Source organism: Rattus norvegicus, chromosome 9 (assembly GCF_021556685.1).
Source record: "Rattus norvegicus strain SHRSP/BbbUtx chromosome 9, alternate assembly SHRSP_T2T, whole genome shotgun sequence".
In the NCBI taxonomy this organism is placed as follows: Eukaryota; Metazoa; Chordata; class Mammalia; order Rodentia; family Muridae; genus Rattus; species Rattus norvegicus.
The window spans coordinates 73617439-73629572 of NC_141542.1; the positions used below are offsets into that span (position 1 = coordinate 73617439).

Below are 12134 nucleotides of genomic sequence, written 5' to 3' on the forward strand. Positions count from 1 at the left end.
CATACACCCACTCTAAAGCCACTTTAAGCAATTCACTATCACAGACATGGGGATATCCTCTCATCACTTGTCACCTTTTTTCCTTTTTTGGTACTGGGGATCCAACTAGGAGCTTTCCATGTCAAGCAGCTGGTCCACCACCAAGCTACTGGTGCTCCCACAGCCTGTCAATAACAACTTAAACCAGATGAGACGCAGAAGGCAGAATGGGATGAATACTGATTAAAATCCTTCCCACCTTACATTCTGACACTACTATGTATCATTCTTCTTGCTGTATTCAGCACGCAATAGTGTGCAATAGGGGAAGGGTACTTTATTTGATGAGAGTGAGCACACACAACAGTGGTCTTGAACGATTATAAAAGAACTGAAAAACACCAATGTCCCAGTGACATAATAACATTGTAACAAAATGTGTCATTGCTATGCTTTTCAGGCATACTCTGTCAAATAAATCTACTACATTGCTAGTCACAAAAAACTATAGCACACACAACTCTATATTAGCATGCAATGCCTGACAATGACCACAAACATCTCTGGTATTGATTTATGTAAATACTGTATTGCTCCTTCTTCCTCTTTTGGGGTATGCTCTCCTACACACAGTAGTTTAATGGAAAGCCATACGCCGGGCTGTCTCAGTAGCACCTTTGTACATCTCTCCCGGCCCTCGGCTCTTGATTGCACCAGAAGGCCACCGAGTGACTGACCTCCCCTTCTACATTTTTGCATGTGCACTCTGTATGTTCATACGATGCTGATGGAGTCATCTCATTCCTCAAGCTGAATCTCCATCACTAAGGGACCCATGACCAACTACACTTATTCTAGCTAGATTGCCATATCTAAAAATAAGTTTGCTTTTAAATTCTTGAGATAAATTTTAAACCTACTTTTTTTTTTAACTAGCTGAGGCGACAGATGTCACACCTGATTATAAGTATGGTTTGATTTCCAAACTGAGGGCTTAGAGACTGAAAATGAGAAAGCTACATTGACCAAAGTTAGATACACTGGGAAGTGCCTCACAGAGACTCCACTGCATGAGCTCATGCTCATGTGCTGCCGTCCCACACAAACTCTCTACTTTAGTTAGATTTTTTAATTACATTTGTATTTCTTTATTTAGCTTGTGTGGAGGTTAGAGGACCACTCCTGGAATCCAGTTCTTTCCTTCCATTGTGTGTGTGTGTGTGCGTGTGTCCCAGGCTCTAACTCGGGCCTTCCAGTTTGGTGGCAGGCACCTTCACCACTGAACCCTCTCACTGGCCCTCATAGTTTCTTAAGAGGAGAAGCTGACTAGTGGTGAGAAGAAAATGTTCCCTGCTACCTCATAGTGCTTCAGCTGTTTGCAGACAAAATAAGAAACAAGGGGACAAAAAATAAAATAAAAATGAATTAGGATGGGGGTGTCAGTTCACATAGGAAATCCCAATATAACAAACAGGGATAAAGAAGAGGCTGGCCATTGTCACATAGCAAGTTTGAGGACAGCCTGAGATACATGAACTTTGTTTACAAAGAAAAGAAGGTGGGTACAGTGGCAGGTGCCAGTGATGGTGACTGAGCACTCAGAACTAAGAAGCGTAAAGACTCTGTATGTTCAAGGCTAGTCTGATCCTGGGAAGCAAATCCCAAGCTAGTCAAGGCTACAAGTGAGACCTTGTCTCCCAAACAAAAAGCCATGACAGTCAAAGGATTTAGAATTCCAGGAAAGGAAGGAACCTGACGGGCATTCCAAAGGTAATAGGCTGGCATGTGGTACCCATCCTCCATCCCAACCCTCAAGGTGAAGGCAGGATGAGCAGTTCCAGGGCAGCCAGGGATCCCGTCTCAAAACAAAGGCACAGTAACAGCAGGAGGTTGACACTTCTGCTCATCCTTGTCTGCCTTGATTTATAAAGAAAATGCAGACAGATGAGGCCTGAGTGCCTCCCTTTCCTCTAAAACCAAAGGTAAAATGATGGATAAACTTCACCAAATTCCTGCGGGGCAAGGTGGGACAGGTTTGTGTGAAAAGCCACGTGACTCTGAGAGTTGGGGAAATGCAGACACATAATACATCTGTTATGAAGAAGAATTGGAGAAGTGGTGACCAACAGCCCCTAGTGGAGCACCCCAGGGGAAGAGGGCTGTCCCCTGGCTTCTCTCTGTACTCTGCAAATGCAAGTGGCAGGCAATGGGTGACAGCATGCACACTTTGCTCACTTTCTGCCTTTTCAAGCTGCTTCATGGTGTGTTAGGGAACCTACTAAACACAAGATTATAATGGCACTTTTGGACTAGTAAAAGTAAAGACTGTTGTGTCACATGCCGTGTCAGTGGTGGCCTTCTACTGTCTTCTCCTAGCCCCACTCGTATGAGGATGGGAAGTACACAAATTCACAGAAAGGAGAGGTTAGCAGTATCTAACAAGAAAAAGGAATGGAACATTATCACTCAGGGGTTATAGGCCCCGTGTGGGGCAACAGAAGGTATAAAGACATGGGTGGTGGTGATACAGCATCAAGGAGGGGCGCAATACTACTCACCTGCAGACTTTAAGGGGTTAAAAGACTAACCTCCTTTCAGATATTTATCACAAAACCCCAGGTTTATATCAAGACTTCGGGACCGGTAGAAGGTGCATGACTCTGGAGTTATGTGTCCTCCCTTCCCTGTTAACAAGGCTGGCTGGGACTCAGCCCTCTTGACCCTCATAAGAACCTTGCTGAGCTAAGAGTGGACGAGCTTTGCTGAGGTGAATGACCAAACCTCTCAAAAGCCAGCCGAGAGTAAAGGAGACACCAGATGCTGTATTTGTGGCACATTCAGGCTGTTTTGTAGGTTTGGTGACTCACAATGGCATCAGGGGACAAGAGTGGCTATCCCGATTTATGCACGCTCTGAGAGGTGAAATAAAAAATAAATACAGACAGCCAACAACAACCTATACTTCCCGAGCATCTGGCCAGACAGAACAGCTAAATCATGACTTCCCCTTAAACACACAGTCTGCAATTGTTGCCTTTTTACGGACTTCTCCACATTTCTCTTCTGCCTTCAAGGTTTCTTTTTTAAATTATAGGCCACTGTGATGTTCAAGAAAACATACACTATCCACTGAAACCTTTATGTAACAGCCAAGCTCCTGCAGGAACCACTTAGCTTTGGTTCCTTCCTTGGAGCGCTTCGGTTTCTTATTTTCATGGTCTCTTTTAGTTTATGATCCCGCAAAAGTGAGTTGTCGTTGTTCCTAATGATGCATTTTTGTGTGGTAACTTTATTTAAAAAAAAAAAAAAACTCCCATAAATATATACAATATATATTTCTGTGGAAGGTTTTATTGAATGTTTAAATATATACAATATGCATTTTATATATTATACATAAATATATAAAGACCAGTCTCTAACAATGAAACAGGGCAAAGGATCACCTATTTACCAAGATGTGTGGTTGAGCATGGCAAATCCATCCTGCCAATGAAGTAGGGTGACCACTGGGAATGTCGACTTTGGAACTAGAGGTCTGGCACTGGGCCTCAACCTGGCACTTAACCAGCAGAAGTTTCAACATGAAAAAAACTTAAGTGACTCCCTCTGTCACGATGACCTATCTACACAATAGGAAAGCTGATGACTGTGCTTCAAAAGTGTCTCGCACATTCTCCCTGATTTAAAGCCATTAGAAAGCTCTCCTGGAAGTGACGACTTTCACTCTAAGACCAGGACTCCAGCAGCACAGCATCGCTGCAGAGAGAACAGAGAGAAGACCCTCCCAAGAGACACTGACCTGGGAGAGAGGGCATTCTTTGGCTAATGTGCTCTGGTTCATTTCTTTGAGCAGCTCCTTTAAGGCATTGCGGACGGTGGCGTGGTTCCATTGCTCTGCAGGCAAGTCTTCCAACTTTGAACAACTGCAAAACAGACGGAGAGTGAGTGACACGTGGCCCTCCACCATGGCCCTGGCTGCCTAGGACACAAGTGCTGTGTGGCTCCTGGGTCCTCTATCAGTGTCACAGAAGGCTCCCAAGAAAGGGAAGGGGAGCAAGCTGCTTCTGCAGACTGCAATGGACCCCAGAAGTGACATAGCCCTGTGGTGACGGTCCTTCCTAGAGAAGACTCATTATGGGTCTTCCAGCAAAATTCTTCGAATGCGTGAAGGTTCACCTTTCCTGGAAAAGTCTGGACAAGCTTCTTTTCCAGTCACTAAATAACTTTTGAGAAAGACCCAGAAGAATTGCTAGAAAAGGAAAGGGATGGTCAGTCCCCACCAAAGTAAAAATTCTCTGTACACTGAAGGACAACATTGCTTAAGACACAACTTGCAGACACTTTGCAATAAAAAGGCTGCAGAGAACCCCTAGACATTGGGTTGTACACAGCATTTCTAGTCCCCCTAGAGGCCATAGGCTTTTACTGACAGGCCATAGGCTTTTACTGACTGACCACCACAAAAGAAAGACATATCTAAACAAATGGCCCCTTCAGGAGACAAACCAGAAGACAGCAGAGGGATCTAATGCTTCACATGCTGTGCATTAAGCTCCAGAGAAAGCCAAGAAAAGCCACAGAAGCGGGTGCAGAGAGCCTCTGCCTGCCCCGAAGACGTTCAATGATTTATCAGGCAGCCCTGGGTGCCCAGTTCACTGCCTCTGAAAAGAGCATAAAACAGTTGGAATGTGGGCCATAAGGATGCCTAGTGAGGCATCCCCAGCTCCCCTCCGCTCCCCGTCTTCATTTCACCCACTGTCTAGAAATTAACGAAGACGAGCTGATCTCCACAGTGGATGGAGGCTCCATGCAGCACCCCTGAGAGGAAGTGGAGACAGCCGCTGAGAAATCCCCACCTTTGTAATTGGATCTTCAGCGTCACAACGTGATAGACATCTTGCAGCATGTCGGCCACGGTGGCATCAGGGGCGTCTGTCACATAACTGAGAGGGAGAGGGTTCCACCTCCCCAGCTTGATTATTCCTGCACGGGGGAAAAAACCACAATAAACATATATCTGCTATTTATTAAACCCTTTCAGTTTGTTCAGTGTCAAGAAGGTCATTCGACAGTCAACATGGAGCACACCCACTCTGACAGTTTACGACCTGGTGCGATGAGGAATCTCTTTCTGGCTGACAACTAGGTTAGTGAACTACACAAGGGAGATAAGGAATGAAAAGAATGAGGTTTGATCATGGACAACTGGTTCTTTTATGTTTTCCTGTGTCTTAAATTACTTAGAAAACCATACGGATATTTCCTTTCCCCAAAGTCTTGTTTCACAGTCTAACTTAAGACTGACGCTAAATATATAAGGCTGCTGATTTCCCAGACCAAAAAAAAAAAACCTTCATGTAAATATGAGACTTCATTTTGAATTGAATGAACAAGAAAGCTGATGTGTGGGCTCCATACAGTCACCTTGTGAATGGGGTGTGATTCCTAGGGCATAGCACTTGGCGCCCCTGGAACAGAGTTTCCCTAACTTTCTGGTTGCAGGTATCACCTAAGGTTCCTTCAGCTGCCTCTCTGTTTATTCCTGGGTTCTTTTCAGAGTGACAACAGTACCTTTCCCTTTTCCCCTTCAGGGTTCCTGGTGTCTGGGATTAGCCTGGATGAACTCCTGGGCTAGCTTAGGTTGCAAAGAGCAGCAACTCTGGAAGTCAGGTCTGGTGCGGAAAGATTCATGGGATGATCAGGCAGCTTGTGGTGAAATGCTAACTTATTTATTCCTTCTATGGGCCCCTCTGGTCTGGAGTGCTGGGCACACAGAAATTTGATGAAGAAAAAATAAAGAAACTCATTTCACAAATGACACCGGGTAACAAAACTTTTATTCCATGCTATGAAAAATCTGATGGTCCTCTCGGGGATGTCAGAAGTTGTCACATATAAAAATGTTATGCTTTAGAGATAAAAGAAAAACAGCATTTTTTATTTTTCCTTTTGACAATACAGGTGAGTCTAAGTACATTGTTCTCTCAAAATACATATATTTTTATCACCGACGAGAGAGAACACCTGTATACCCAAAGGCACTTTTAAAAGAGTCACGAAATGACTCTGTAGCTGTGGGGCAAAATTCAGAGGGTCGGAAACGAACTCCCCAGGGAGGGCATGTCCTGTCCCAAATGAGAGAAATGAACACGTACTGCCTGACACAATGCTTGAAAACAGGGAGGAAACAGAACAAAAATATTAAAATGATGCACTGTTTCAGTATTAAGACTTAACAATCTGCTACCGAATATGCTGCAGTATAAATAGTGCCTGGACTCAGCTCCAGCAAGCGATGCGGCCCGCATTCATGGCGCCGTATGTCTCCAGTTCTGGCTCCGTAAGTCATCTTTCCCCTGCCAAGAAAAGCTGCTTTTTTGTGGGGGATAGTTTCCCTAACATTCCCTCTCATGACAATGAAAAGTGCACAGCCCGCAGCTCGGAGCAGACACAAAGTGAGCATCCGGGGCGCCTGAACGGCCACCCTGCAGCAGGCTTCCCTCCCTCCCTTCATCTTCTGGCAGGGGCCATATTAATGAGATACTGCAGAACATGTCCAACCTACGACCTTTCTAAAACCACTGTGCGAATTTTAACTTCAATTTCATGATCACCCGCCGGTTAAACAGAAGCTGACCATATCGTAAAGGTACTGTTCTATATATTCAGATAAGAGTATAAAGGAAAAAGTGGATGTCGGTGGCTGTGCTCTCTGTGGTTGCCGTGACCATGAAGGTAACCTGAAGAAAACGAAGCCTGCAAACTTCCAGAAATGATTCTCCGGGACATTCTTCCTGCCGTGTGTATCTGCACTTCATTCCCTTTTATTTTTTTTTTTTTTGAAGGAACATTACGCAGTGCAGCCAGACACAACCAAATATAGCTGTGTGATTTCACTTATATCAAATCTAAGAGCAGCAAGACTAACCTGTGGGAACAGAAATGAGACACGAAGGCGAGGGAATTCACCGGGAAGGGCTTGCTTGCTTGCTTGGGCTAGTGGCTGCACTAGTATAAAATTTGTCAAAATTCATCAAACCAGTCTCCTTGTATGAATAGGCTTATTGCATATAAATTACGCATGCCAAACATGGTGGCGAATGCCCATAATTCCAATGAGTTTAGAGCCATCCTAGGCTATACAGTGAGCCTAAGGCTAGCTATATGGCATGGTAGTAGGGGATGGCTGTCAGGAAAGTGCTTGCCTTGAAAGTATCGGACCTGAGTTCAGAGCCTCAGTACTCACAGAGGCTGAGCATGGTGTCGTGTGTCCATAACACTGATGCATAGCACTGTGACAGGCAGAGCCCTGAGCTTGCTGGCCCTTCAGCTTAGCCCATCAGTGAGCTTCAGGGTCAGTGAGAGACACTGTCTCAGAAAATAAGGTGACAGCCATGGAAGGAGACACTCAATGTCTAACATATGCACGTGCATTCAGAATACATATGTATATCACACACACACACACACACACACATACACACACACACACACACACACACACACAAGTCCAAAGCTGGCTGGGCTACATAATGTGACCCTATTTCAAACACACACACACACACACACACACACACACACACAAGTTAACCCAATAAGTAAAAAGTAAACCATAGGGGTTGGGGATTTAGCTCAGCGGTAGAGCACTTGCCTAGCAAGCGCAAGGCCCTGGGTTCGGTCCCCAGCTCTGGAAAAAAAAAAAAAAGTAAACCATAATTTTCCTTAAAGGGAGGGTGTGTCAGAAGCAATAGGCTGAAGACAGATATCTCCATTTAGGTAAAGTCCCTCCGCACCTCAGTGAGCCAGGAGGAGGCAAGTTTAGGCTGTAACTAGACACACAGGTGCCTCACAGCACTGGATACCTCTACCCAGAGCATCTACCCAAGCAATCCCTGAAGCCTCAAGGGAACGGGGGTACATGCTATTCTCTCTGGCCAGGGAGACAGTGCCCGCTTTTCCTTCTCTCCACTGTCTGGAGGTCACAGTGAACACTCAACTGTCTACCTGGGGCAGAACGGCTAGAGGGGCTCTCTTCAATGTGCTGTCCTCTCAAGCAGGGTTGTCTGCCTAATGCATTAATCTGCTTTGGAAAAACATTCTTTGGAACTGTCTCCTTCCCTGATTGAAAAAAAAAAAGACAAAGATAGTACTTAGAATAGCAGTCAAATGTTAATTAAAGAAATCAAACTGGGAAGCAGTATCCCACAGCAAGTATGAATGAGTGCGGGCTTCCAAGGAAACTGCCTCAGATCATTCCTGGCTTCCACCATCTTCTAATCATGTGACTCTAGAAAGTTACTTAATGTCTCTGTTCCTCAATCTGCTCATCTGTGAAATGGAACTGAAAAGCTAGAGTTTGATTAAAGGAGAGTGTGTGAGTTACAGGTAAGGTCCTTCGTACAAAGCTTCGTCGTACAGAGACTGGAGAGGAACATGTACTCTTCAACTCTTCAGTTACTCCTGTGCAGGAGGACAATCAGCAGCAGGGTGGGGATGCGTTTGTGTAAACCGTGATTTGGGGCCAGCTGTTTCCTTTTCTGCACCTCGGTTTTCCTGTCTGTAAAGTGGGGATGAGGACGATGCTCACTTTTGTGTTACTATGAAGCTTCCGAAGAACAAATGTTCAACAAAAACCAAGGGCAACCATCTTTGCTAAGTTCTGAGTGACGCCACAGCAGCACTTTAGCAAAGCTACAGGAGACGAATCACTCTTGGAAAAGTGTTGGATGAATAGAGAGAACTACCCTAGGGGGAGAGAAAGCTGCCAACAACGCAGGCAGGCAGGCAGGCAGGCAGGCAGGCAGGCAGGCAGGCAGGCAGGCAGGCATGGTTAAGTACAATGTTGGCAGACTCAGCCCAGCCTTTAAGGGGGGGCACCAAACCCTACCATGAACGTTAAAACAAGAAAAGAAAAAAGATCTGTCATGGGCTCACGAGGATTGTTCCTGACTCACAGCATTAAGGAAACCTCAGTAAGTCTGGTATAACCAGCCGTACGCAGATGTTACTTCTACAGTCACAATCTAAGCCTCCTCATTCCAGGAGGTAAGAAGGGACGAAAACATTACCAACATTCTTTGACCCAGGCGGGCATATGCACATGTCCGGTAAAGCTCATGGTGGATGAAGATCTATCCTGCTCTGAACAGACAGCACATTCTCACTTTGTCTTCAATGCTGATCCCAAGAGTCACTTCTAGAATCGTATACGCGCTCAGATTCCAACCTGGGACTAGCTCAACTCTGAGCACCCTATCTGAAGTAATCTTTTCTCTGCACAGCTGCACGGAGAGTATCTGTACTTGGCTTATGAGTCTTTCCACAATATCCCCTATGCTACTTTACAGGAACCAAGGCTTCTTATTGACTTGGTCTGTTTTTGGTTTTGCTTTTCCTGTTTCTTTGTCCGCTTTTGAGCCAGGGTCTGACTATTATGTAGCCCAGGCTTGCTCAAACTCATGAGTATTGGCCTTACAATGAACTACCACATCCAACATCTGGTGCTTTCAAGAACTATTTGTTCATCTGTAGGGAGCTATGAGTGTACATGGAAGTGAACTAAATGTTAGGAGAAAGTGGCTTTAAAAAAAAATCAGTGGATGACAGCCAGGACTACGAACTGGGCTTCATTTTGTAAAGTTTGAACTACTAGGCCCCTCCTACTCAGGTCGGCTGCTGTGAATCCTTATGCCAATTCCCGAAAACAAGTCCCTCAAGTAGGGGTTGCTTGTCCTCAGACATACGTCAATCCGGGCATTGACATTTATTCTGACAGAAAGAACTAAATGAAACCCAGGAGTCACCAGATGATAAAGTCCAAAAGGCAGAAGAGTCATTGGCTATACATCAGAATTCTCTGGGGAAAATGGTCCCTTCGAGGAGCCACTGCAGACATAAACAATGTCTCCCAAGTCACCCAGAAATGCATCATCTGTAAACATTCAGAAAATGCCTGGTATTGAAGACTATTACAGATGCAGTTTCAAGGTCTTTGAGTCACAAATTATGGGCCTTTATTTTGGAGTTGAAATTCATACAAATGTTAACATGATTGAATTGAGCACAATATAAATAAAACTGTTTATACCCAGACAAATCTGTTCATTCTGAAATACAAAATGCCAATTCACTCTTTGTGTAATGCATTCAGACCAAATAACAAAATGCAATTGTAGGTAAATTTCCCATTAGTGACATAAAATTAAGTTGGAAATGGAAGCAATTTTTGTCTAAAATTAAAGAGATGCAACAATGGAAACCATTTTTTCACTCTCTCCATGTAATAGCCTTCCAGAGTCAAAGAGTTGATGTTTCACAGAAGGGACCATCAATAGTGTGGGGCGGGGGGAGGATGTTTTCTGTGTTTTATCAGTGTTCATACTCTGCAAAGTCAGAGCAGAATTTCCATTTTTTTTAATTATTTTTCTCTAATACATAAAAATCAGAGAGTGTGGGATACTGCAAACAAGCTGAACACTCGAAAAACCACTTAAAGTGGCCCTGAATGTGGTGGTGTAAGCTATAACCAACAGAGCATCAGAAGGTTTGCATGTAGTGCTAAGCATCCATTAAACACATTTTCCCCATGTGTCTGAGTCACAGATATGCTAAGAGATACCAATGCATCTTGTCCCTGGCATTTTGGAGTTTGAATAGAGAAGCGTCTCCTTGCTAAGCACGAAACTAAGTAAAACTCCAGATAAGCCAGGATGATAACTTTCACTCCTGTACCTTAAATGTAAGAACTACTTCATACAAGGGAGGTTTGTGTCAAGTCCTCTGCAGGGCACATGAAAGTTCTCCAAGTTAGCGACATGGAGGGAGTTGCTGACAAAACCTATCCAGCAGACAGATGCATGCAACTAAGCAAGATATCAACAGTACCCTCAAAAGTCAATTTGGTGAGCAACTCTCTTTTATTCCAGGTGCAGCCTGACATTAATTTTAAAAGCAAAGTGAAAACTCAACCTGGGGAAAAATGAGACATTAGCTTTAATATCCAAAGGCTGGAGTTTATATATCTCATAACTCCCTGGAAAAGATCTCAGCAAAAGGAGTGTCAATAAAAACGCCAGTCTCCGAATAACGAAGCCTTGGGGCTTCTGGTTCTCAGTATTATTTCCACGATACACCAACTGCTGACGAGACCCCTTGCAAAACCAGGAGAACTCCTGGCATTGATCGCATCTGTTCACCCTCCTCTGAGCGGCTGTGTCCCTGGGCTACAGCATATCACTTTCTGTTGTTAGGCTAGGCTTTGCTAAAGAAATTAAAAACTGCCTGTCCTATATAATAAGAACAGGGAATTATTTATCCATAAATCACTTTACAGGAAATCACTACCCAGCAGTATGTAATAATTCAGCCTATGCTTCTAACCTGTGGCCTGGCTGTGCTATATCATCAAACTGTGGAAGGGACATGGCATAAATTGTAGTTATTATTGCCTAACCCGTGGTGGAAAGATGCTCAGCGAGGAGACAGAGAGAAAGGGCAAACAAAAGACTGTGCTGGAAACACGTGGTTTCCTTCTTTGTGCGTGCGTGGTTCAGCAGACCCCCAACACAAGTTACTGAAGCAGACCAACTCTTCAACACTGTCTATTTTGAAGCTAAAGGCTCTATACATCTTAAATGCATTCAAGTAAGAGAAAATGGAAATTACACTATTCTTTGGGTACTCTATCCAGCTGCCTTTGTAATTTACACAAATTAATGAAACCTCTCAACTCACCAGTCTGGAAGCCTAGAATGCATTTAATCCTGTATTTATAACAGCATAAAAGCAAACACCAGGCAAAAACAAATAACAACTCAGGAAAAAACGCTGAGGCCCTATTGTTATATAAATTCATCTAGAACCAATCGGGTGCATGCACACAGACTTACATATGAGCAAGTGCACGGTTTCCATTGCCCACACACATTTGATCCACTTTCAACAATCTGAGTATTATTAACCAACACAAACAACCAAAGTTTTGATTCTTGAAGTACATTAACCTAGGAGCTAGAGAGACGGCTCAGCCATTAAAAGCACTTGCTGATCTTCCAGAGGAACAAGGTTTGATTCCCTATACCTTCTTGGTGGCTCACAACCATCTGTAACTCTAGTTCCAAGGTAGCCAATGCTCTCTTCTAGGCTCCATGGGC

General features: G+C 44.2%; 1 protein-coding gene across 3 annotated transcripts in view; it reads right to left on the reverse strand.

Moving 5' to 3' along the window:
* The window catches only part of Satb2 (SATB homeobox 2), a 181869-nt gene that overhangs the window by 102322 nt on the left and 67413 nt on the right, over positions 1–12134 (reverse strand). For all 3 annotated transcript variants that reach the window (XM_087567274.1, XM_087567273.1, NM_001109306.1), the window contains 2 exon segments: positions 4839–4965; positions 3782–3905 (listed from right to left, as the gene is read on the reverse strand). In XM_087567274.1, the coding sequence (XP_087423400.1) occupies positions 3782–3905; positions 4839–4965 (251 nt within the window).